Source organism: Falco peregrinus, chromosome 6 (genome assembly GCF_023634155.1).
Source record: "Falco peregrinus isolate bFalPer1 chromosome 6, bFalPer1.pri, whole genome shotgun sequence".
Lineage (NCBI taxonomy): Eukaryota > Metazoa > Chordata > Aves > Falconiformes > Falconidae > Falco > Falco peregrinus.
Window position 1 is genome coordinate 62,680,937 of NC_073726.1, and position 26,544 is coordinate 62,707,480.

Consider the following 26,544-nt stretch of genomic DNA (forward strand, 5'->3'; position numbering starts at 1 on the left):
CTAGCCTGCGCCCCCTCGGTGGCGGGGGCCGGCCGGGAGGCGCAGCGGGGGCGCTGCGGCCTGACCGCGGCCAGGGCGGGGACATGGAGGCAGATGTCCTGACGGCCGCACGGCCGCCTCGGCCACAGGCCCGTCCCTGCCCTCTGGAGCCCCCGCCGCCGCCTCTGTCAGCGCGCCCCGCCGGTGGGGCAGCTGCCTGCCAGCCCGGGTCACGGCGGCCGTGGTCTGTGCTCCTCAGCCTCTGGCACCCAACGCTGACCCTCAGAAACGTGTAGCAGGGGGAGGGTTTTTTCACTTGCTGGTGGTAGGCGACGTGCACATCTGAGAAATGAGTTGCTGTTTGATATTGTATGAATTCACTTTAGGATAGAATAAACCTTGTAGTTAAAATATAATGAATGTAAGAAATATATTCTGATGAAACTAGTAGTTGCACAACTAAAGCTGCTATGAAATCCTCTGTACAGCCCTGTAAAGGCTAAGAACTTATATTTGCTCAAAGAATGTAGGTATAGTAATTAGGTCATGTAACCATAGTCTGAAAGAAATAAATAATGAAATAACTGATGAAAGAAGGAGTCAGTTTCTCTAACTTTCTCTAACAAGGGGCCTGTTTATAAGTTATCTAGAGGGAGCGACTAAAAGAAACAAGCAGAAGAAACAGATGGTCGACAAGGACATAAATTAGCTCAGACTGATAAGAACACTGGAAACTTGCAAGATCATCAAATACCAGGCAAAAGGTGAAAAGTACACCATGAGGAAGACCTGTGGCCTTCCTCGCAGAGACCACCGCCCACATCCCGAAGACCCCTGCCCACAATTCTTGGAGGAATTTGCGCAAGCGCAAAGGACTGATAAGCTAATTAACATATGAAGCGAGAGTAGGCAGGGTTAGGTAACGAATATGTAAAGGCATTAATGGAATATTCATTGTTTTATTGTATAAATATAAGATAGTTAGTTACTTTAGACATGCACGTTAGGCGGAAGGATCCCCCGTGCATCCAGCGCTGCCAATAAAGGATACTTAAGTCACTAAGAAATTTTGACTTCATTTTTTAAATCAATCTGGTGACCCAGATGGGACACCTCTCTGCTGGACTGTAGGACCCGCTGGGGATAGGACTCCCTAGGGTACCCCCGGGAATTCCCGGAGGGACTCCTTGACTCAATGGATCACTGCGGAGGCAGACAAGGACCCCATTGCTGTAAGTGATGGTATTCTTTATTTTGGTTTCTTTATTTGGTAGACCGGTCATTTGGAACTACCCATAAGTCAGAAGACAAAACTTCTGCAGGGTGATGTATACTTTTGTGGCTAGCACCTTAAGTATACGTTTGGTTTTGTTGGCATTCAGTTGCCGTTTGGAGCCTGGCAAGTTAGCCTATAGGGCTCCTTTGGTAGGGTCTTGCTTATTATGGTTTTCTGACTTACTGGGTGTGGAAATTTGACTCTGATTATCGTTATTGTGATTTTGGCTATGTTCTTGGTAATAGTGGGTTCTTGGTGTTGCTGTAGAAAGGTACCTGCATGTTGCATTTTGTAAGTGTTAAGTGTATTCTGTTAGTGTGAAGTGGGAAAATGGGAGGAAAACCAAGTGGTGGGATTTTAAGGAAAAGCCCTTTAGGATGTGTTTTAAGTCACTGGAAGGATATTGGAGGATCTGCTGGTGGGAACATGAATAAGAAAACATTGATAAAATATTGTAATCAATGGTGGCCGCTTTATAAGCTGGAATGTGGAGAAAAGTGGCCTCTTAACGGTACTATAGACTATAATACTTTGTTACAGTTAATGTTGTTCCTACGGAGAGAAGGAAGATGGGATGAAGTAATGTACGCCGATATGTTTTTCACTCTGAGGAATCACCCAGAGTGGCAAAAGGGGTGTGGAATTAACCTAGCACCACAAGATCCCTTAATATTGGCAATGGAAAAGGATATGAGGAAGGATGGGGCTGGGAAATTGAAGAGGTGTTGTTCGGCATGTAGTATTGGACAAAGATGTTTAAAATTAAGCGGACCAGAGGAAAGAATAGAGGATTTCGTTTCGCCTCTACCTCCTGTGCAGATAGATGGCGGTGTAGGAAAGGAAACGGGAGCTGAAGGAAGGAGAGATGATTTAGATCAAAAAGAATTTACTGCGATAACTGCCCGTACAAGGAGCAAAGAGGGGCCGGTAATTCAAGCCCCTTTGCGGCAAGCTATAGGATCTAACGGGCCTGCCAGAATAAAGGTGCCCTTTACCACAGATGAGTTAGATTCCTGGAAAGAAGCAGTAAAAGGGTACTGAGATGATCCGGAGGCAGTCGCTAAAAGATTTGAGCTAATTGTGAAAAACCTAGATCCAGATTGGAATGATATAGAAATAATGCTGGCTGCATTGTCTGAGACAGAAAAACAGCTAGTAATTAAAACTGCTCGGACACAAGTACAGATTCAAACAGTAACGGGAGCTCTACCAGGCACAGTGGAAGTTCACGTGCCTAGAACGGACCCTAATTGGGACTGTAATGATGACAATGATTACCGATTGTTAAAAAGATACCAAGAATGGATAAGAATTGCTTTGGAAAATGCGGTACCAAAATCGGTTGATTGGTCAAGATTATATACAATAAAACGGGGACAATCTGAGACCCCCACGGAATTTCTTGACCGTTTAAGAACAGCCATGCAAAAGTACACCACCTTAGATCCCTCATCTGAGGAGGGTAAATCACAGCTGGTTTCATTATTCCTAAGACAATCCGCTGAGGATATAAGGCGGAAACTTCAGAAAATGAAGGAACCAGATATAAGAGATCTGGAAAGATTGGTGGAAGAGGCTTGGAGAGTGTTGAGAAATCAGGAGGGGGAAGAAAGACAGAAATTAGGACAAACTATTGCTGCAGCTACTGTAGCTGCATTGAGAAAGCAAGAACCCCCCCTTCGGGTTAGGGGTCGGGGAGTTGGAAGACGGGGAGGGCCTCAACAGTCCTTAAGATCAGATCAGTGTGCCTATTGTAAGGAGATAGGTCATTGGAAGGGAGAGTGTCCGAAATTGAATGGGACCCGACCTGTGATAGCTAACATTTCTGCTGACCAATGAAGGGGAATCCACCCTAGTGGATCCACTGGTTAAAATTAAGCTAGAGAAATTGGAACAGGAGATGCGATTTTTAATAGATACAGGAGCCTCTTATTCAGTGTTAAACCAGAAACCAATACCAGAGGATAAAGACTTTGTGACTGTGATAGGAGCCACTGGCCAACAAGGGAAAGCCTTTTTCTTAAAACCATTGAAATATAAATTGGGAAAACAAATGGGGATACACAGGTTTTTATATCTGCCTGGATCTTCAAAATCTCAGTTAGGTCAAGATTTGTTGGAACAATTAGAAGCAGAAATTGTTTTTGAAAAAGGGAAAATGGAGTTAAGGATAGGAGAAAAACAACTAATAAATGTGTTGAGCTTGGCACTGATACAAACTGATCCTAAAAGTGAAATACCCTCAGAGATCACACATCAAGTATATCCAGGAGTTTGGGCCACTGAAGTCCCTGGAAAAGCAAAAAATGTGACCCCAATAATTATTAAAACCAGGAGAGAAACCTGTTAAGGTTAAACAATATCCTTTGAGGATAGAAGATAGGAAAGGAATTAAAGAAATAATTGACAAATTCTTACAGTATGGGTTATTAGTTGAATGTGAGTCCGAATACAACACACCCATATTGCCAATCAAAAAGGCAAATGGAAAGTTATAGACTGGTTCAGGATTTGGGGGCCATAAATAAAATCACCGAGGATATACATCCAGTAGTGGCAAACCCTTATACTTTGCTGACTAAATTAAAGAATAATCAGGTTTGGTTTACCGTACTGGATTTAAAGGATGCCTTCTTCTGCCTAACCTTAGCCACAGAAAGCCAAAATCTATTTGCCTTTGAATGGGAAAACTCCAACTCAGGCAGGAAGACACAGTTTACGTGGACAGTACTACCTCAAGGTTTCAAGAATAGCCCCACCATTTTCGGAAACCAATTAGCAAAGGAACTTGAGACCTGGATGCCTCCAGACACTGAGGGAACTTTGTTACAATATGTAGATGATCTTCTAATAGCTGTCGAGACTAGAGAGAGTTGTATTCAATGGACGATAAGTCTCCTTAATTTTCTGGGTTTAAATGGATATCGAGTCTCCCAACAGAAAGCCCAGCTGGTTCAACAACGAGTGACCTATTTGGGATTTGAAATTTCGGGAGGACAATGAGAACTAGGAACTGAACGGAAGGAGGTCATCTGTCGGACTCCAGAACCCCAAACGGTAAAGGAGCTACGAACTTTTCTCGGAATGACAGGTTGGTGCCGCCTTTGGATTTATAATTATGGACTGATGGTAAAACCTCTGTATGAATTGATAAAGAATAACCAGTCAAAATTAGTCTGGACTGGGGAAGCACAAAAAGCTTTTAAACTTTTTTAAAGGCCCCGGCTTTGGGATTACCAGATCTCTCGAAACCCTTTTGGCTGTTCTCTTATGAGAGACAAGGGATAGCTTTGGGGGTACTAGCACAAAAACTGGGTCCCTATAAATGAGCAGTAGCTTACTTCTCTAAACAATTAGATGAAGTAAGTAAAGGATGGCCTGGATGCCTTTGGGCCGTGGCAGCTGTTGTTATCGATATACAGGAAGCTCGAAAGTTTACAATGGGACAGAAAATTACAGTGTTAGTCTCCCATATGGTCTCAGCAGTGTTGGAGCAAAAAGGAAATCATTGGCTTTCACCACAGAGATTTTTAAAATATCAAGCAATATTAGTAGAGCAAGATGATGTGGAAATTGTGGTCACTAATGTTGTAAATCCAGCTTCTTTTCTTAGTGGAACTCTGGATGAAGCAATAACACATGATTGTATAGAAAAAATGGAGGCTGTATATTCTAGTTGGCCTGATCTTAAGGAAGAACCTTTGGAAGATGCTGACGAATCCTGGTATATGGATGGAAGCAGCTTTGTGAAACAAGGACAACATAAGGCAGGGTATGCCGTAACAACCTCTCAACAGGTAATTGAGTCTAAATCATTACCTCCTGGGACGTCTGCCCAAAAAGCAGAGATAATTGCTGTTAACGTGAGCATTGGAACTGGCAGCGGGAAAGAAAATAAATATTTGGACAGATTCTAAATATGCATTCGGTGTGGTGCATGCTCATGGAGCGATCTGGAAAGAATGTGGATTTTTGACTGCTCAAGGAAAACAGATAAAACATGCTGAAGAAATTTTAAAACTGCTAGAAGCTATAAAACTACCAGAAAAGGTAGCTGTCATGCATTGTTGGGGACACCAAAAAGGAAACGCCAACTCTGAAATTGGAAATCGATTGGCAGATCAAGAGGCTAAGCGAATAGCTGAAATTACTGAAGGCATTGTCTTTAATATCAGACGGTAAGATCCAAACTATATACACAAACCAAAAGCCAAATTATACAAAAGAGGACTTAAAATTAATTGAAGTCTTGAAAGGTAAAATGAAACCAGATGGGTGGGTACGTTTAAAAGATAACCGCATAGTAATACCTTCTAATTTGATGTGGCCTACGGTTCTTACGGAACGCAATAAAACACGTTGGGCAGCTGACACTTTGTATAAGAGCCTAAGTCAGACATTAGTGGGACGAAATCTATGTACAATGATAAAACAAGTAACTCAACAATGTAGCATTTGTTTACACAATAACCCCAATACCAAAAATAGAATAAAACTTGGAGTAATTGGTAAAGGAAGTTATCTGGGACAACAGTGGCAAATTGATTTTTCAGAACTCCCTAGAAAAGGGGGGTATCATTATCTACTAGTTCTGACTGACACATTTTCAGGATGGCCTGAGGCCTTTCCCTGTTGAACAAACAAAGCAAAGTCTTGTTAAATGAGATAATATCACGCTTTGGAATCCCAGGAACAATGTCTTCTGATAGAGGTTCACATTTTTGTGCCCAGGTGGTGCAACAGATAAGTTAAATTTTGAAAATAGATTGGCAACTACATACTCCTTATAGGCCACAGACAAGTGGACAAGTAGAAAAAATGAACCATTTGATTAAACAACAAATAACCAAAATTGGGCAGGAAGCTAATTTGTCTTGGCCTCAGTCCCTTCCTTTAGCATTACTTAGGATTAGGGTTAAACCTAGAGTAAAAGAGAATTTAAGTCCCTTTGAAATTTTATACGGAAGACCGTACCAGTTTTTATTTAGTGAAGAAGATTTAACACAGTTAGGATCAGAATATTTATACACTTATATAACTGAACTTCAGAAACAATTAAATACAGTACATAAATTCGTTTTAGGGACTAGGGCTAGAGGATTGGATCAACCAATCCATACCTTTAAACCTGGGGATAACGTGTACATAAAGACTTTTTCAGGATAACCCCTAGAGGAGAGATGGAATGGACCGTACCAAGTGTTGTTGACAACTCATATAGCTATCAAGATTAAAGAACAAGCCGCTTGGATTCACTATTCAAGAGTGAAGAAAGCTCCTGAGAAATCGTGGACCGTCACCCCAACAGGACCCATAGGACTGCGATTCTTCAGGTCATAATTATAATCGGGTGGCTACCAAATTTGTACTTAACTTTATGGAATAAGAACACACATGTATTTCTGGTACAAGGAATCTCTCAGACTCTGAATAAAACTGATTGTTGGATATGTACACATATGCCCAAGTATGGAGAAAAGGGTATATCATTGATCGGAATCCCATTGCCTAGGAATCAGTCTTGGAAAAGTCTTTGGGAAAATACCTCTTGGAATATTGGAAATGATGAAACTCTGAAATTAGAAGTAAATAGCCCTAAGGTTCGAGAGTCATACTATACGTGTGTTCAGAGATGTAATCCACCCAAGGACAAGGGAAACTGGATTGCAATTCTGTAACTTATGTGGGAAATCAAAGCTCCTGTAATACCACTGGTACCTCGACTTTTGTTAGCTCCACAGCTTGGCCAGTGCCGGAAGGAAGAGGATGGTATTGGTTGTGTAATGATACGGCCCAAAAAAGTTTTACTGAAAAACTGGATGGGAACATGTACCTTAGGAGCAGTAGTTCCCAACATGACGTTACATGATTGTTTGTCAAAAGGATACTTGAGAAATCATATTCGGAGAATTGGATGAGAAATTAAAAATCCTTTGATAGAAAAACCAAGTGCTTTTCATAGCTTTGCCTGATGGTTTATACCGTGGTTAGGGGTAAGTGAACTGGAAAAGACTATAGTCAATATATCAGCAATGATAGAAAACTTGGAAAACAAAACAATCGATGCTATAAAGGCACAGCAAATAGAAATATCTAGCTTGTCACAAGTGGTATTACAAAACAGAATGGCTTTGGATTTATTATTGGCTGCTCAAGGGGGAGTATGTACAATTATTAATACCAGTTGTTGTATATACATAGATCAGAGTGGAAGAGTTTCCACTGATTTAGAAGAAATTTGGAAACAAACCAGAGTATTACACAAGATTACAAAAGATGATCTTTCTTGGGGATTTGAAGAAATATGGAACAAGCTGACTTCTTGGTTACCTAACCTTCAATGGCTGAAGCAGATTTTTGTTGTAATAATTATCTTTATAATATTTGTAATATTTGTATGTATATTATTTAGGTGTATGCTTTGGTGTTTGGAAGCAAGTAGATACATATGATGCAAAGGAATTTGCATGTACCTAGAAAAGGGGGGAATGATATTGTATGAATTCACTTTAGGATAGAATAAACCTTGTAGTTAAAATATAATGAATGTAAGAAATATATTCTGATGAAACTAGTAGTTGCATAACAAAAGCTGCTATGAAATCCTCTGTACAGCCCTGTAAAGGTTAAGAACTTTATATTTGCTCAAAGAATGTAGGTATAGTAATTAGGTCATGTAACCATAGTCTGAAAGAAATAAATAATGAAATAACTGATGAAAGAAGGAGTCAGTTTCTCTAACTTTCTCTAACAAGGGGCCTGTTTATAAGTTATCTAGAGGGAGCGACTAAAAGAAACAAGCAGAAGAAACAGATGGTCAACAAGGACATAGATTAGCTCAGACTGATAAGAACACTGGAAACTTGCAAGATCATCACATACCAGGCAAAAGGTGAAAAGTACACCATGAGGAAGACCTGTGGCCTTCCTCGCAGAGACCACCGCCCAACATCCCGAAGACCCCTGCCCACAATTCTTGGAGGAATTTGCGCAAGCGCAAAGGACTGATAAGCTAATTAACATACGAAGCGAGAGTAGGCGGGGTTAGGTAACGAATATGTAAAGGCATTAATGGAATATTCATTGTTTTATTGTATAAATATAAGATAGTTAGTTACTTTAGACATGCACGTTAGGCGGAAGGATCCCCCGTGCATCCAGCGCTGCCAATAAAGGATACTTAGTCACTAAGAAATTTTGACTTTGTTCTTTAAATCAGTTTAAACACTAAGGTTTCAGTCTTACAGTTAACAGCAAATGAGCTGAGTAAACCCAAAGATCTCATTCTGCAGGACAGAAGCTGCTCTCATCCCTGCGTGAGAGGGGTGTTAAGTGAGAATATAAACACGTGAGGCTGAAGGAAACACGGAGGAGGTGCTGCTGGGTTGCTGCTAACCCAGAGGTTGCTGCCAGGTGAAGCAGATGGTCATAATGCTGCAGACTTGTACAGCTGTGTGCTTCTTAGATCTGTTCAGGATGCATGTAGAAATGCAAGGGAGATGAAGAAAACACAGGTAGATTCTGATGAACACACACTTAATATAGCTTAAATACCATAGTAATAGTTGTGGCTACCTTCTTGAAGCACATAACTGTATATATAGCTCTTTCATTTTCCCTTCAAGCAGCTCTGCAAAAGAAGGATTTCTGTACAAAGTCATACACAGCTAATACAGTGTTGGCATGTGTGAGACATACAGTTGAAAACCTACATTTTCAGTTCCTGCAAATGGAACAACAATACTCATGTAAGTTTTGCGCTGCCTCACACTAAAATGGTGAAAAACAGTTTAGAATTGAATTTTATTATTCCTTTCAGTAATCATGACAGTCTTGTGTCAAAACAGTGGTTTATCATATAAAAGGGAGGGAAAGAAATGTAAAAAAAGAAGTAGTGTAAAAATAAAACTGCAAAAGTATTCCAGGACAGCTTAGGAGGCAGAGTATCAACATGTGCTGTTTCCTTGATCTAAGGTCCCTTTGAATCTAAACCAAACCTGTGTATTCAGATTCTTGTAACTGTTCAAAGATTTGGAAATGAGATTATTAAAGTCAAAACGCATGTTCAGAGTTCAGTTTTGCAAGTTTCCCTTAGCTTTTGACTAGCTTGAACTCTGCAAACAGACATTGTAAAAACTTTGGCTTTGAGTTTGGCATGTTGTACTTCGGCTCTTGCATGCTAGTTATCTGTTCTCATAATAATGACTAGAAACCTAACCTGCAACTAGACTGTTAAAGTAACTTCTGGAAGGGTTTGTTTCCTTCTCTTTCCTCCACCCCCTTAAGACTTTTTGTCTTACGGGATTTGTTTGCAATCTGTTAGCTGAAGCTCTGAGGCAAGTCTGCCAAATCTGGGGCTGCATCATCGTTCTGCACATCTGGAAGTGGTTTGTGAGCTCTCATTCCTCCAGTGCGGTGTCTGGACTCTGTGCTATTCCTCAGCAGCAAAGAAAAGAAAACCAGCACAACTCCAAAGTAAACTTTGAAGAGTTTGAAAAAGGAATTACATCTTAAAACTGTTACTGTGCCCTGTAAGGCCCTTGTGCGGGGGACTTCAAAGGAGGATGATGGTCAAGGAAGCTTTGGCAAGAGTGCTTACAGCTGTGGGCTATCTAGGATCCGAGTAAATAGCTCTACAGCTCTTCAGGAGAGAGGAGTCCCGAATACTGTGCTGCTTTGAAGAGGTAAAAAGACTAATTAAGCAGGAAATATCTGAGCAGTAATGTCACTGTTTCTGAGCTTTCCCTTATGCAGCCCCTCATTTTGTTGCAGGATTTGGCAACTGAGTTAGGGACTGCCAGGTTCCAGGAACTGATGTCTACAGTCAGGAAAAATTGAGTAAATATTTGCAGGGGAACAAATATTCCTCTCTTGCCTTAAAAATCAGGGGGTAATCAATCTGAGTTTCTGAGGCTTAGGAATGCTGTAGTTTTAGAACTCAAGCTTGTGTAAGAGTGTCTGTGTTTGTATTTCAGAGTTTAAACTGGTTCAGTTTATGTTGATTTAGTAATTTCTGAAGATACCATGAAGCTGTGGCTATCCAACTTCAATCTTGCAGCGATCGTCAGTACTGTTTTGTGACTGTCATTATAAATGTTAATTAAAAGATAGCGGTCAGCTCTATGGAAATCAGTGGAAGATTGTGATTAGCTAAAGTGGTGTTAGAAAGTTAGTCCAAGAGTCTACGGGGTTCTGTTGTTTCTCTGCTTATATAAATGAGTAAACTTTTCAAATGGATGAGAAGACAATACTTGTGCATAATGTATGAGAGAAAGGCTTTCTCAGCAGTGGGTTTTTTTTTGACTGATAAACTTTATTTCCTCTCTGTGTAAATTAATGCCACATGAAGAAAGTGGGCTGCTGGAATGTAGATAAATACTGCAGCTGCAGAAGGACTTTCAGAAATACTCTTCTTTCACTGATTTAGTGATCTGTTGGGACCTAAATACGTGCAAATATAAGTGGTTTGCAAATAAAGCCACATCTTAGCTTTTTTATATTTTTATTGTTATTTAACTTGTTAGTCAAAGTAGCAACTAATTTAGGATGCTGCCTGAACTTGAGCATTAACCAATGAGAGGCGGTCAGTTTTGTGACTCAGGTCTCAAGAATTCTTGCTGGTCTGTCCGTCTTCTCAAGGAATCAGAATAAACTTAATTTTTATGTGAGCACAGAAACTGTCATACATCCTTATACTGTAATGTGTCCATATCTGTATGTATAGAATCAGGAAAAGTTGGTTCCTGTCCTATATACAGCTGCCATAGTCTAAAGGCTGATCACATAGTTGTATTCCCCCCACTCCACCTTCTGGTGCTGTTTTTTCCTGTTGGTTTGTTTTGGTTGTGTGTCCATCCCATCCCATCCCATGTATTGTCATGTCCCATCCCCCCAACATAGTTTTGGGTCCAGAATCCAAGTGAATATTGCATTTCCCATAGTCCTGCATTTTAAGAGTTACATTCTGCCCTCTCCAGCACAAAGTCGTTGCCTCTCTTGAGGCTGCTTTGGCAGTACAATTTTAGGGAAGGCTACTTCGTTTTCTTCAGCATGACAAATAATGTGCTTAAATACAGGCCACATTGCACAGACTCCCCCCTTACTGTTAGTGGAAGGATACTGCTGTTAGAAAATATTTTCACTATTGCTCTGAAATTAAGAGACTGAAAGACACTGCTCCAGTTTAAGGTTCCCATATGTTGGGAACATACTCCAACAAGAAATTAGTATTTGTGATTGTTATTATGGTTTACGTGAAATCAGAGATAAATGTATTTACAAATTGCATCAGTGGGTGTTTTAATAGTTCTTTGCCCCTTTAAAATGTTTTTATTAAGTTGTTACTGATGTAGCTGATTGGATGGAATTTATTAAAATGCTGTTCTTCTCAACATATTAGTAGTAGCTTAAATTAAAATATGTAATAGTTCTAGCCCAGAATATATTTGTTCAAAAGAAGTTATTTACAAAGATAGAGTTCCATTTTACTTTTACCAGGTCAACAGTAAAATTTGATGATGCAAAACCTTGTCCCTGAAATAAGTAACTAGTCTTCACTGCAGGTATTAATGATTTTTTTTTTCCTCTCTCTCTTTTTAAAAATTATTTTTAATATTTTTATTTTACCACAGATCACAGTTCTCATCCAGCAGGACACATGGCTCTTTTAAAGAAAAGTAAGAGAGATTAAAACATTTAAAATACATATTTTTAAAAGAGGACAGAAATTTCAAATGCAATTTCTCATGCAACTGTTGTCACAGTTGCATGCAAATTTATAGTTCTAGTTTTGCTAAATTGTGTTTAAGTATACAAATAAGCCTTTTCCTGTTAATTGAGCCAGAGAAATATGGTCATAGAGGCCATTAAATTACTCACTGCTTTATTGCATGAGTCTAGGGGGGGTCTGGAATTTCCCACCAAGAGCGCAGGTAGTTGCTGGTTTCATGTGGATTGTACGTAGAGCATTTAACCTGACTTTTTTACGGAGCTCTGCATATTAATGCTGTTTGTATTCATAATTGAGGTGTGGCCCCAAGAAACTTGGGGTTCTGAAAATGGACTGGTGTGTGCCTTCAGGTATGCACCCAAAATTTCTCTCAAGTCAATGCCTGTTTCCTCAGCTGGTTTCAATTAGTGTAGGTTTGGTAACATATGTTTACCAATTTCAATTTATTCTTATGCCCAGTTCTGGCTAGTCAGCCCTTTTAATTGAAACAGTTCAAAAATCTGTTCCCTTTGCTTTTTTGTACACCTTAAATTCCTTTGGTGGTGGTTCAAAAGTAACAACGTAGTCCAATACAAAGAATTTCCATAATTAAAATAACTGTTGAGGATGGCAATGTATTCTTTCCTTGTTGTACTCAGTGAACTGCCATAGTTAATGTTGAATGACTTAAACATGTACAAGACAGACTGGTAGGAACTGCAAACCAGAATACACAGTAAGGTCTTTGCTGTTGCATGCTTTCTTTTGATTTTACTAATTAAAGTAACCATGTCAAAATTTTTATGGATTTTCAAATATTTTGGAACATTTCTGCTTTCAGTAGCATGCGGTGTTTGTTTTTCTAGTATTTTTGCTCAAATACACCTTGAAGATCTGAACATTGAAATAGAAAAAAAATCTCCCATGTTTTTGAAGTTTTATCAGGGAAATGCAAGAGAAGGAAAGGGCTAGGTAAAAAAGTTAACTCATGAAGACCTGTGATGATAAACCGACAACAAACTTGCCAAGGAAAAAAAAGTTATAGGCTCCTGGTAAAATTTGGAAATGTGAATTTCCTGCTATGGTTAAACCATATATATTGAGAGCTTAATGATATAGTGAGAAAATTATCCATGAAAATCAGATAGTTGGAAATTACTGTAACACAGAGATACCTGTTTTTAACATGAAATTTTTAGCTTGTTCAAATAACAAGAGAAAGGAGAATTTGATAAACACAGAAAATGCAGGTTAAGATATGTACTGGTTGTAAATTGGATCTTTTAAAAAAAGGTACTTGGGAATTAGCTACTACACTGGTTGTTAACAAATTCTCCCTTCTGTTTCAGTCAACCAGATCTTACTGTTACTTCTTGTCTTAACTGTGTGTGCCATTCTGTATAACAAAGTTCACCAAGTGTCATCTGCATTAAAGAATGAAACAGGTAAATTACTTGCACTTCTGTTTCATCTATGTTCTTGTTTTATATCCTTTATCTCTTCATTTGAACAATGCTTTTTGTCTTACTGAACCCTTTAGCCCTGAAGTAGATGAGCTACTCCCACTGTTGCATGTGGTCTGAGATGTGGAGTTTTTTTGCTTCTGAATGGCTTGAATAAAATAGTAGAAGATCAATAGTAATGACTAAGAATTGTCATTCTGATTGAAAAATCCAGATGTCACTTATGTAGATGGAAAGTGGAATATATCCTTATTTGTGCTGAACAGTATTGGAGTTGTCAAGTGATAATAAACTTTGATCATAAATTGCCCCTTTGGGAATGTTCTTGACCTACCTATTAATTTCAGATAGATCATCAGATCTTAATATAATTTACAGCATGAGTTTTTGCTGGAATTTTTATAGTGACACAAACCTGCTAGGACTGATATGGTTGGACTGATATTAAATGTTTATACTAATAGCTTATTTACAGTTCCCAAGATAACAAGTTGTCTTAGCATAAACCATTTTTTTCAGTATATTTTTGTAGGGTCTGTTAGGAGTTTAGTGGCTATGTTTTAACCAGTATAAATATATCCAAGTAAGTTCTGTAACTTAATCAGTGCTAGGGATAAAAACCTTCCTTAGCAGTGATATGAACTAACTCAGTACTGTTTAGATATTTTTTTCTTTTCTCATTAGCAGCTTCCTGCTGGCACAAGATCTTGCGCTATTCCTTTCTAGCCTGCTTCCCAAAGAAGTGAAGCTGAAGCTCATGCAATTGCACCATCTCTTCCACTTACCTCTTTCCTTTGATAATTTTGGAACCTATAGTTCAATTTGTACTAAACATAACTGAGAAGCTGAAGTCTCAAAGGTGTTCAGATCTCTTCAGACTTCATGTGAATAAGCAGCTGCATGGAGGACAGGCTGAGTTGTGCCCCTGCTGAGTAGAAGATGACAAGAACTCTGTTATATATTCTGTTTGGAGGCACCCAACAGCCCAGTCAACCTGCATGTAGTTCTGAATTAGCAACAGTTTAGGCTTTGTGCCTTGTCAGGTGCAGATGTGTATAGGATGTGGTAAGGAAACAGGGTGATTGTGATAGGATTCCGCTGCTTATGGAACTACATACTCATTTCTGTGACCCAACTCTCATATAAAAAGATTCTAAATTTTCTATTATAATGCATAGTTTTGTTTCTTGTAGTTGATTTGGAGAGTCCTGAGGAAATGGAAGAAGACATCCCAGTTGTAATCTGTGCAGCTGCAGGCAGAATGGGTGCAACTATAGCAGCAATCAGTAGCATCTACAGCAACACAGAGGCTAATGTTTTGTTCTACGTAGTTGGGCTGAAGACTACCATCCCACATATTCGGTATTTACCAGCCTTATTTTGTTTCATACTGTAGTTAGGACCAGGTGGTTGTTCTCCTTAGCATTGGAGGACTTTTTAGAGAAACATTTCTCCTTTTTATTTAAGTAGTGCTATTGGTAGCAATCCCCATGTTTCTCTATGTGTAGGTAAAAGGACTGTTTTGCCCTGCAGAAGGCACTGAGTGGTATAAAGGGGTGCGAAATGGCCAGACCATGCCCATACCTGTGCCTCTCTGCCTTTTGTAGATTGGCTGCAGAAAAGTCTGTAGTAAGGTAAGTACATACATGCTTACTTGTCACAATCCCACTTCATGGCACTGCACTTACCTCTGGTTTGGTGCTGTGACTTAAGCTTCAGAGTAGAAAAACTTGCTGTTTAAAGCTAATGTCAGCTAAGAGGATGTATTAAAGGTTATAGAGGCCCCAAAAAAGCCTGTAATGAAAGTGTGTTTGGGTGTTAAAATTTGGAAACATTGTCTAAAAGAGGAGGAATGTGTGAATCAAAATTAAAGCAAATTTCTTAGCAGTTCTCACCTTTGACTACTGCACTTCTGTAGCCTGCATACCCACAATTTGCGTCAAAGTGAAAATATGTAATGACTGTGAGTTTTTCCCATCCAGTTCATCAGTAACCTAGATGACAGAATGTAGAATGTTTTTTATGAATCTGCAGTTGGCATGAAGCTAGAAAAGAGCAGTTATATTGTTATATTGAGGACAAGAGCTGAAAACAAACTAATTGTGATTAACTGGAAAAATGAACTGTAAAATGTGATGAAATTCAGTAGAGGCAATGACAAGGTAGTACAGGTGGGAACAGCTGATTGTGTTGGCTCAGGGTGAAGCAGGTAGCATACATTTGGAAAACTAAAGAATTATGACTGATATCTGACAATACTGATTAAAAAAAAAAAATTATACATCATAGTGGGCATACTTGTTGACATATATGACCAGAGGAGATGTGAAGAAACTTTTTCTGATCTTGCAGACACTATTAATGCATCAGAAATAGTGTGGTGTTTAGTTTTAGGTTCCTTCAGAAAAGATTTAGAAGAGAGATCAGAGTAGAAAATAAGCAATGGTTTCAAGAAATCCAACAAAATAATGAAAAAAAATAGTTTAATTGAAAGAAAATGTACTTAGGTGATATGGCAGTCATATTGAGGGACATTAAACTTTAAAGGGAGAAAGCTAATCTCTGCTTTAAAAGCACGGTAGATAGGATAAGAAAAAATGGTCCTTAACTATAGCAAGAAAGCTTAGAAAAATATCTAATGATAATGGTGGTGAAAGATGAGGTGTTTGGGCAACATGTGGAGTCTCTGGTTTTGTAAATGCTGTGGGGTGTTTGCTGCATTTGTTGGGTTTTGTTTTTTGTTTCATTTATTTTAAGAACAGGTGAAACAAATGCCTATGCGCAGTAGCTGTAGACATAAGTGATTTTATCTTGGGATGGAATAGATAGAGTGGGCTTTCAGGGTCTGTTATTCTCCTGTGAATTTGTGAATTTAATTCTGGAAGTACTTGCCACACACTCAGTATTTCTTTTATCACTTCTTTTTTATTACAGAAAATGGATTGAAAGTTCTAAACTGAAAGAAATAAAATTTAAGGTTGTGGAATTCAACCCTATGGTACTAAAAGGAAAAATCAGACAAGATGCATCACGTCCTGAGCTACTGCAGCCTGTGAGTAAATAAACACCACGTAACAAATTTTCAGGGTTTTTAATGCTTATTACAGGCTTTAAAATGTCCTAGATCTCTGTTCCATTACATGGCGGGTGTGGGGATATAAGCTAGAGAAGCATATCGGGGCCAAGCGCTACACCTTCACTCAAGAAGGAAAAGTGCACTATAACAAACTCCTTGCAGCTTGTCTGTGTTGGGACCTCATTATTTGGTGGCATAAACTTGGTTATTTGAATGTGTCATATCTTCAAGAACATATTCACAGTTCATTAGAGGGAAGACGTACTAAGTGTTCTTTCTGCCTCCATGATGCTGAGCGGGCTGCATTCTGCTCATGTCCGGGGTTAATTCAGAGGCTAATGACTAATGTAAATATTACTGGCTGTCAGAAAAGGCAAATCAGATGTCAGAAATTATTAGGAAAGGAGTAAGGATCAAAACAGAGAACATCATTATGCCACAATACAAATCCTTAGCTTTCCCTCATCCTAAATACTATGTGTAATCTTTGTCCCTTTATCTGAAAAAGATGTAGCACCCCCAGAAAATGTTTAGGTCTCTTCAGTATGTTTATTCTTGCAGACCTTTGCTGAGCCTTTGACATTTCTAATATATGGGAAAGATTTCATGCCAGGAGTCAGTGGATTAAAACTGTTCAACCTGGAAATGTGACTTCTAGCATGAAAATAGCAGAGATCTACAGAACTGAGTGGCATGGAGGACTGGGTGGGGGATGGTTGCTCGCTGTCTCTTCCAGTGCAAAAACTAACGGCTGTTTGATTAAATTAGTAGAAGTCACAGTCAGAACAAACAAGAAATGTTGCGTGATTTTCATGAATGAGTACTAGACCTCTGGAATTCCTTGTTGCAGAATGGATGAAAGAGAACAGCCACGGTTCCATAGAAGGACTGTGTGATACAGCTTTTGACATAAGCCTGGAGTGAACCAAGCTAGGCCGCAGCGAGAAATTACCAGACTTGCTAGAAATGGAAAATTACCAGGCTTGCTAAAAATGGAAAATTACCAGGCTTGCTAATAAGGGAAGAGAGATAAGGTCATGCTGACCTTGTGCCTAATGTTGTAAATAACTTTGAGGAATTCGCGTAGACAAGAGAGGAAAAAAATATATGTAGTTAGCTATCCGCAGAAACCGCAAATAGGAGGACGTATGAAAGTGTAATCCTTTAGAGCTTAGCCAATCAGCAGGTGATTTGTAGGCATAATTAACTGGAACTGTATATAAGACATAATCGCGCCGTAATAAATCGAAGCTTGCTCTATCACTCATATTGAGTCGGCTGCTTGCTTCCCCTCGCTCGTCAATTCCTTGCTGAAAGGTCTTGTGAATGTAAAAATTTACAGGGATTCAGTGAGGACTGAAGTTTATATTTAGGCAGATCACCTCTGGTTCAGGAAATCCCTTGAGCTGAAAACAGTTGAAAGCTAGGAGAACACCTGGAGCAACTTTTTTGTATGCTTGATCTATTCTTCTTTTTCACTGAGCATCTGCTTAGGACAACTCTGAAGGCAGGTGCTGGGTAAAGCGGTCCGAATGAATATGGTTGTTCTTATGTTTTCAGTCCCCTTTCCCTCTGCTGTGTTCTTAGTTCTTGTAGAAGTTATCCCAATCTGCACCACCAGTCATATCATTCCTCCAGGGTGGAATGATGACACTATTAAATTTGAAGTATTTTGTATGATATATGCTGTAAAAATGCATCAGGAAGAGCATTGCCAGCAGGTCCAGGAGGGTGATCCTTCCTCTTTATTCAGACTGGTGAGGCTGCATCTGGAGTACTATGTCCAGTACTGAGCTCTTCAGTACGAGAAAGATACAGACTTGCTGGGGCAAGTTCAACACAGGGCTGTAAAGATGATTAAGGGACCGGAGCATCTTTTATATAAGAAGAGGCTGAGAGAGCTGAGGCTGTTCAGCCTGCGGAAGAGAAGGCTCAGGAAGATCCTATCAATGTGTATAAATACCTGAGGGGAGGGACAAGAGGTAATGGGCACAAATGAAACTGTGACATATGACATTTCCTCCTGGCACAAGAAAAAGCTTTTTTGTTTGTTTGGTTTTTTAGTTTGTTTGTTTGGGTTTTTTTATGCTGAGGGTGGTCAAACACTGAAGCAAGCTGCCCAGAGAGGCTGTTGAGTCTCCATCTGTGGATGTATTCAAAACCAAACTGGCAGCCTGCTCAGGTGAACCCTGACTGAGAAGAAGTGTTGGACAAGATGATCTCAAAAGGCCCTTTCCAAACTAAAAGTTTCTGTGATTCTGTGAAGAAGCAACTGTTTTGGGCTGCTTGGTTAGGGTTGTAATAAATAAAACAGGGATTAATAATAATAATAGTGGATCCGAGATACTAGTAAAGATAGTAGTAAAAGTGGGAGCAAGGAAGCAAATGATTGCTGGCTAGTGCTCAATGAAAAGGGGAATTATAAGTGATTGTTGATAGAGACAGAAGTGTGAGACTACTACAATAAACAGCTTTACCATTTAGTTTTTACCTTTTTTTCTGTTTAATAGCTGAACTTCGTTCGATTTTATCTTCCTTTGCTTATCCAGAAACATGAGAAAGTAATATATTTGGATGATGATATCATTGTTCAAGGTAAGCTGTCATCCAAAAAGCGGTTTCTAGCAGAGTTAAAATCAAAGTTATTGCAGCTTTTACAGTAATTTGGAAATATGAGATATAATGGAAACAAAGGCAGCTATTAGGAGTGTTGCATTCAGGAAAACTACATATGATCTGTTTATTTAAAGGAAAGTCTGAAGAAGAACTTCTATATATATATGTCTTTTGAATAGTTGATTTTGATCAAAATCGTCTGTATGGGTTTCATTTTAACTGAGTCTGGGCAATGGCTGAAAGATACCACGTATTTCACTTAGATGCTGCAATATTTCTTGTGAAGTATGTGATGTGTATTTCCTGTTTGTATTCGGATTCCCACAGATGCTACCAGTTCCTTATCCAGAATTGCTGTTCTTGAGAACAGGAGGAATGTACTCAAATAAGAGGGATAAAATTCCAGACACTCAAAATATGATTTTGAGCATCTTCAGCTCAGAATCCGTAGCAATTTGCAGAATCATGATCAAAGATTTCAGGGTTCCTAAAAAAAGGGAGCAGTTAGTAGACATTCAAATCCTGAAAAATCTGCCCCCCCCCCCCCCCCCCCCCCCATCTAATTAGAGGAGCAATTCTTTTTTTAAAGGTTAATTTATGGTTTTTTTTTCTCTTCAGTTTCCCAGTATATTTTTTCTCTGCAGAGGAGTTGTTGTCCCTTGTTTTATCCTATTGTTTTCATGTTATTTTAGAACGTTTTTTAATCAGTGTTGTGGTTTAACCCTGGTGGACAGCTGAGCACCACACAGCCGCTCACTCGCTTCCCCCAGCATCCCCACCCTCAGTGGGGTGGGGGAACAGAAAAGGAAGAATAAAAGGAAGAAAACTTGAGGGTCAACATAAAACAAATAATTGTTCAATAAGTGGAGGATAAATTGAAGAAAACAGAAGAAAACAAAAGTGATGTAAAGGCAATCACTCACCACTTCTGGTGGATAGACTGGTGCCAGCCAGCTCCTGAGCAAGAGCTGGCTAACATTCCCAAGACCCCCTCTTTCCCCTTTTATTGCTGAGCATGACATTGTGGCATGGATTATCTCTTTGGTCTGCCTGGTTGTGTCCCCGCAAAGCCTATTGAGCACTCCCGGATCTAGTCTGGAGCGACAGGGTGAGAAACAGAAAAGGCCTTGGTGCTGTGCTTGTGCTGTTCAGCAAAAGCTGGAACATTACTGTGCTGTCAGTACTGTTTTGATCAAAAATCTAAACCACAGCATCATATGAGCTGCTATGAAGAAAATTAACTCTATCCTAGCCAGGCCCAGTTACACAGGGACAGCAAAACCACTTTACCTATCCTTGTTAAACATCAAAGGGACGTTCTGATGAAAATTTTCTTTGCAAATGACTGAGTATAACTATAATAAACTTTTTGGCCTAAATTAATCTTTGCTGTAAGAACATTAAGATTGGTGAATTTACACATGACAAAAGTATAGTTTTACTCTCTACTGCTTCTTTGTACCGTTTTATAGTTTTGTCTCTTTAATGGCAGATTTCAGAACATCTGCCATTAAAGGGGGTGCTGTTGGCTGCTTTATAAAATAGGATTAATCTGCTCTGTCTGTCTCATTTTAATTTGCAGTGGGCGTCATATCACAGTTCTTCAACATGTGTGTTTCCAGTGGTTATCTCTGCTTTTTGGCTTTGTTCTTTCTGTCGTTAGTGGGTAACAGCAATATTTAACTCTTCGAAAGGTTCTTAAAGCCTTCATTTAACACTCTACTTTCATGAGTGCTTCAAGCTGAGCCCACCACTGCCCCTGCATCCCTCCTTGCACCTGCACAGGCATTCGGCAGAAATGTGGTTACTTTTGGCCTGAATTACTCCCTGGTAGAAGTCAAGGCAGCACGTCTAGGCAAAGAGGGGAGGTAGGGATTTCTTTTCCATTAGGGGTGTCGGCTTATGTCAGCCGATAAGTGTTTCTGGAGCTACAGGATAAAGGTGCAGTTTCACATTACAGCTGCTGGTGGAAGTGGTCTCTCCTGTCCCCAGGCAGCTCCTGTTACTTGTGTCATATCTGCAGTTGTGCAGCTGCAGAATAAGCTGATTCAGCTGGTTGACCTGGCAGAAGACTAGCAGTACAAAAAAAACCAACCCCGAAACCCAAACCTTCCCCCCCTTGTTTTTTTCCCCTTTGCTCCAGCCAGCCTATCTTGCTCACACTTGGGACAAACAATCACAGGGTCCAGAAGAGGGGAATAAAGATGGACGTGTGGGAGTGACGTGGAGGGAGGGAGCCCGTTCTGGCAGCAGCTCCTTGGGTCTCGGCTGCAATGTGAGGCTGTGCTTTCTGTCTGCGATCTCTGCAATGGGAGTGAATGAAACTTCTTATGGGATAAGGAGCGAATGGGGTTTTTGGGTTTTAACTTTGGGACCATTTATTTGTTGGTCATTGCTTTCTGCAAAGCAGTAAGCATGAAACATACTGAACTTGGGGTGTCAGCCCAGAATTGTTTGGTTGGGTTTTTTTCCTTCTTTTTCTGCTTCTCTCTTGAAAAACAGAAGCTATTTAGAATCAGGAGAAAATACTTAGCAAAGCAAGTTGATCTTCAACAATTAGGTGTCCCATTAATTTAAATTCTACTTCTTGGCAAGGCATGAGTCCTAATGCAAGTTTTCCAACCGCTGATGAGTTCAGAAAAATAAAAAATCTCTGCTTATTTCGGAAGTAGTAGTTCCAGTGTTTGCAGTAGGGGGAATGTTTTTGGTTAGTGGTGTTTTAATGAGCTCGCCTCAGGCTGCTGGGTGAGGCCTTCCAAGATAATTCATCTTACCTGTGACGGACCCATGCTCAGCAGCAAAGCTGGTAGCTGTAAAGGGTTTGGATGCAGATTCACTCAATTGCTGTGGCAGCGTTGTGCTTCCTGCCTGCCCTGAAACTGTTCCGGCACATCACGGGTACCTGCTAGTCAGGTGAGGAGCGAGATACCATGTGTTACATTATTTTACTCCACCAGGAAGGAGTTGGGTGGTCTGTGAAGCCAGCGGGCATGGTCAGGTGTGACAGGCACATTTCAGCTGTCCAGTGGTGGGAATCCAGGTGACTTACTGGGAAGTATAAACACAATAACACCAGAAAAACCCGATTTGTGCAAGAGATTGAAGTGGGACTTTTGTGGGACTTGAAAGAGGCTCAGAAAAATTGTCTGTGCCCTTCCTCTCTAATAACGAGTTCTATAAATGCAGAATTTGGTAACCAGGCTGCTTAACAGTGTAACTGGCTTCTGCTGTGGCTGATTTTGGACATTCAGAATATGGATGTATTGAATACCGATAATAATAGCTAAAGATAGACCTTAGACATCCAGGTACAGGACTCAAATTTGAAAATTGTCCCGTATTACAAGATTCAGCCTTTGTTGGTATCTGGGCTATCCCCTAAAATTGGTGTGTTCGTGACAGGAGAACAGAAGTTACCCTGTCAGCTCTGTAGCAGTTAAGTAAGTAGGTTTCTTCTTATGCTTTTGACCTTTCTGTAATCAGGTGACATCCAGGAACTCTACGATACTAAGTTAGCTCCGGGACATGCTGCAGCATTTTCAGATGACTGTGATCTGCCTTCTACACATGAAATGATTAGAAGTGTAGGGATGCAGGTAAGATGCTATTTTGAAATTCTAATAATGAATGTATTTACCCAGAAATGTAAGATGATTTTATACATTTTCCCCAAAGTGAAATTTACATTTTTTTTATAGTTTTGTAATACTTTTACAAGTAAATAAGAACTACTTTCTGTAGTAACTCTGTAATGCTATGCAGAGTTTCCTCTAATAATTTAAATCTCTGTTTTTTGGATTGTACTACATTGTTTGATATTTTGCTATCAGTAGATCATGAGCACTTATCAAACATCTAATGAAGACAGAATAGATGATACTTGTATTAGTCAAATTGGGAATGAAATTTGGGAAATGAAGTTTAAAGGCTAATTCCTGAGCTGAGGTCCCCAGAGTTGTCAGGGAGTCCCTCTAGCATTAAAGCTATACAAGCATGATGCTACGTCATTTAGAGTACACCACAGAAAGATAAACACATGGTGAGGGAAGAGCCTTATCAAACTGCCATGGGACAATACTGTGGGAAAAGTAATTCAGTAGCTGGAAGCATCCTGCATTTTATCCTTGTGTCATACAGAAATGGAGAAATTGAGACAGGTAACAGTCATCTAGAAACTCAGCTTTGGGAGCATGTATTTAGTCTCCATGAGAGTGTCAGAGAGATGTATTTACACTTATGAAGGTAAGAGATTTGTAGGGAATAAACTTTCTTTTTTTTTAATTTCTTAGAACACATACATGGGATTCCTGGACTACAGAAAGCAAGCAATTAGAGATCTTGGCATCAGCCCCAGCACCTGCTCCTTTAATCCTGGAGTAATTGTTGCTAACATGACTGAATGGAAACATCAGCGGATTACAAAACAGTTGGAAAAGTGGATGCAAAGGAATGTAGAGTATGTGTAGAAGTCTTCTTTTGTGCTTTACTTTTAATACTCAGTTTACAGTTTAAAATTTAAAAGCCCTTACAATTTTTTTTAACTCCAAGCATGCTGTCTTTGAGATCTCATCAAGGAAAGTAACTCATGTTCCAGAATTTCCATCTGCTTAAATCTGACCAATTGTGTACCAGGAAATAGCCACCTGGAATTTTAGTCTTGTGTTTAATCACAAGCCACACTTAATCCTGAGGGACACTGAGAACATGTGGTTCTTGGTTTGGGTGACCAGCCTTTCTTGGGATCAAGCCACTTAGGATCTTCCCTTCCTGAGGCTGGCTTCAAGGAGGAGCGTTTCCTTGGTTGTGTGGGGTCTCTCCTATTGTAATGTCAGCCAAACTGTAATTGGACACCATATTTCTTAAATACCAATAGAGAACACACTTTTTTCTATAGAGGAATGAAATTTGATGTGAAAGGTATCTTTTTGGCAATGACCACGAGTAAGTCATGACACAGTAAAACCATCACTGTTCATTTTTCATGTTAGTTCACTATTAACCTGTCTTCGTGAACTTTGCATTTGTCCTCTTTCTCTGCAGAGGGTTAAATTTAAATTTAGTAGGGCTAAACTAAAAGGGAATAGCCTGTGCTACTGGACTATGTCCATTACTTGTTAGTTTCAGAAAGGAACAGAGGAGAGACACAAATGATAATCTGAAGGAATGAAAAGCCAAACTCTGCTTATGTAACATACCCTGTCAAGCTATTGCTGTGCTTTTCTGAGTTTGAAAAAACTCCATAATCATTACTGCAGATTTTATCTATAAAGTTGATTTTATACCTTAATAACACAGTCATGTTCCTTTTAGCTGGATTTTGAAATGACGGTGAAACAAGTGGCTTAGTACTTGAAACCCAGTTTTGAAGGGAGGTTGGTTTTTTGTTTGTTCTGTGGCCTCGAAGAGTTTCTTGGCACTTCACAGGTTTCCTCCTCGTTGGACCTGGCAGGTGGCACAGTGTCCCTGAGGTGGGGTGGCTTTGCCCATGTACTGACTGGCCAACCAGGCCTTCAGCATGCTGTGACCAGCCATCCGGCTGCTACCTCCTTAATGCCTCTCCTTCAGCCGTTTGGCTTTATCCAGCCCTGGATTTATCACAAAATTCATAGGAAAAGGATGTCCTTTAGGTGTTACTTTATACGAACTAGACTATGGCAAAATCTGATTTGCAAGTAATTTATGAATCCAAAAGCTGGGGCAAGGGGAAGAAAGAGGGAATGAAACACATGGAAACATGTACATTTTCTTATGAAAGCTGGCTAAATTATGTTTGATTCCTTTTATATTAATGGCTGTTTTCCTACCGTAAACTTTGTCAGCCCTGTAGACCATAGGCGTGTGTAGAAGTAATTGGCTTCATGTTGGGTCTGGCTCCCATTTTGCTTGGTAGCAACGATTTACTCAATGGAATGGGAGTTGCACATACAGCATTAGGAAGGAGTAAGCTGAAAACTGGTCTATTCAAAATTATTTTTAATTTTGCCAGAATACTTATTTTTAATCTTCTGCCTTTTGTACTAATGATTCTTTGTTTGAGGTTTTGACCTTTTTTTTTTTTTTTTTTTTTTGTAGGGAAAACCTCTACAGCAGCACCCTTGGGGGAGGTGTGGCAACCTCTCCAATGCTGATTGTATTTCATGGAAAGTATTCCACTATTAATCCTATGTGGCACATCAGGCATCTTGGTAAGTTTCTTCCCACTGTTTACAGTTGGAACTAAGTAGAGTGGTTTGTAAGATTCCAATATAGGAGCCTACGTAACTTTACATCAGCGCATTACTTCATACCTCAGATACACGCAGTATGGTAATCTCTGCTCCCCCGCCCCCACTCACTAGTCCTGCTTTCTGCAGGGTGGGACAGAATGTGGGGGTTCCCCACAGGTGTCACTATGCAAGTATCTTAACAGGTCAAGCACACAACATAGTGGCACCCCAACAAAAAACTCAAAACCCTAACAGCCATTAAATTAGACAAAAAAAGGAAAAAAACACCAAAGACAAAGTTACGTGTTGGCAGACCGGTTAACCTATAGTGTCATAAACTACAGCAAGAACGTATGAAAGATCCGAATATATCGAGAGACTGAAAAAACCAGCTGCTCTTTTAGCAGGCACAGTGGAAGAGGGCAGGGTGCCTGGCGGTTTGTCTGTTCAGCGTTCTGAGGGATGTAGTAGCCTTTCAACTGGGAATGGTGAATTATCCTGGGAAAAAGATAATGGCTTAGCTGCTGTAGGAAAATGAATAGTAAAAGGATTTTTTTTTTAACTCCAGCTATGCCAAGATGTTAAAAGTGTTGAGAAGAAAATTTCTGAGATTTTTTGCTGATGCAGCATTGAGACATGAAGCTGAAAAAAGCTGCTGTAGGATACAACTAGTTATCTATTAACAGGTGAAAACCATACCAATCAGGCTTCTTAAAAAAACAAACAAACCACAACTACAACCCTGAATTTACCTCACTCTACAGTGTCTTTCATTATTAAAAACTTTTTTTTTAAAATGTTTTTAATCTACCCACGCAGGTTGGAGTCCTGATACCCGTTACTCAGAGCATTTTCTTCAGGAAGCTAAGTTACTTCATTGGAATGGGAGATACAAACCTTGGGACTATCCCAGTGTTCACACTGATATCTGGGAAAACTGGTTTATTCCTGACCCTTCAGGGAAGTTCAAACTAACTCGTCCTGACAGCTGATACTGCAAAACCTAGTGTATGGATGCATTTAAGCAGTTTCAGTATGTAATAGTTTGAAATGCGACATGTTTTATAATTAACTGATTTTAGAAAACTAAGTATTTGTTAAATATATGAATAAATGACGATCAGTTTTGTGTGCGTATGGCTGGAGGGGGAGGCTGGATTGACAGTTCAGGTTATCTTGACTTTCACATAACATAAGGAAACAAGGTTACTGACAATGGA

The 26,544-nt window shown here is 39.7% G+C and overlaps 1 protein-coding gene across 5 annotated transcripts; it reads left to right on the plus strand.

Moving 5' to 3' along the window:
* The first annotated feature begins 36 nt into the window (after positions 1–36).
* On the plus strand, positions 37–26,442 carry GLT8D2 (glycosyltransferase 8 domain containing 2). 5 transcript variants are annotated; one of them, XM_055808862.1, is made up of 12 exons: positions 37–4,346; positions 4,856–5,433; positions 6,407–9,939; positions 11,887–11,931; positions 13,313–13,408; positions 14,620–14,788; positions 16,361–16,478; positions 19,013–19,097; positions 22,602–22,714; positions 23,408–23,574; positions 25,191–25,303; positions 26,144–26,442. In XM_055808862.1, the coding sequence occupies exons 4-12, from the start codon at positions 11,913–11,915 to the stop codon at positions 26,314–26,316; spliced, it is 1,053 nt and encodes a 350-aa protein (XP_055664837.1). In that variant the 5' UTR covers positions 37–4,346; positions 4,856–5,433; positions 6,407–9,939; positions 11,887–11,912; the 3' UTR covers positions 26,317–26,442. The 5 variants fall into 5 exon arrangements, with proteins under 5 accessions (XP_055664837.1, XP_055664838.1, XP_055664839.1 ...); XM_055808863.1 differs by having other exon boundaries at positions 6,417–9,939; XM_055808864.1 differs by having other exon boundaries at positions 4,856–5,052; positions 6,417–9,939.
* Positions 26,443–26,544: the final 102 nt, after the last annotated feature.

What these genes read in the sequence shown, in the direction of transcription:
- GLT8D2 (XM_055808862.1), top strand. An exon ending in TGCATTAAAGAATGAAACAG is followed by an intron (nt 13,409 to 14,619) that starts GTAAATTACTTG and finishes TGTTTCTTGTAG; the next exon opens with TTGATTTGGAGAGTCCTGAG. An exon ending in TGATGATATCATTGTTCAAG is followed by an intron (nt 19,098 to 22,601) that starts GTAAGCTGTCAT and finishes TTCTGTAATCAG; the next exon opens with GTGACATCCAGGAACTCTAC.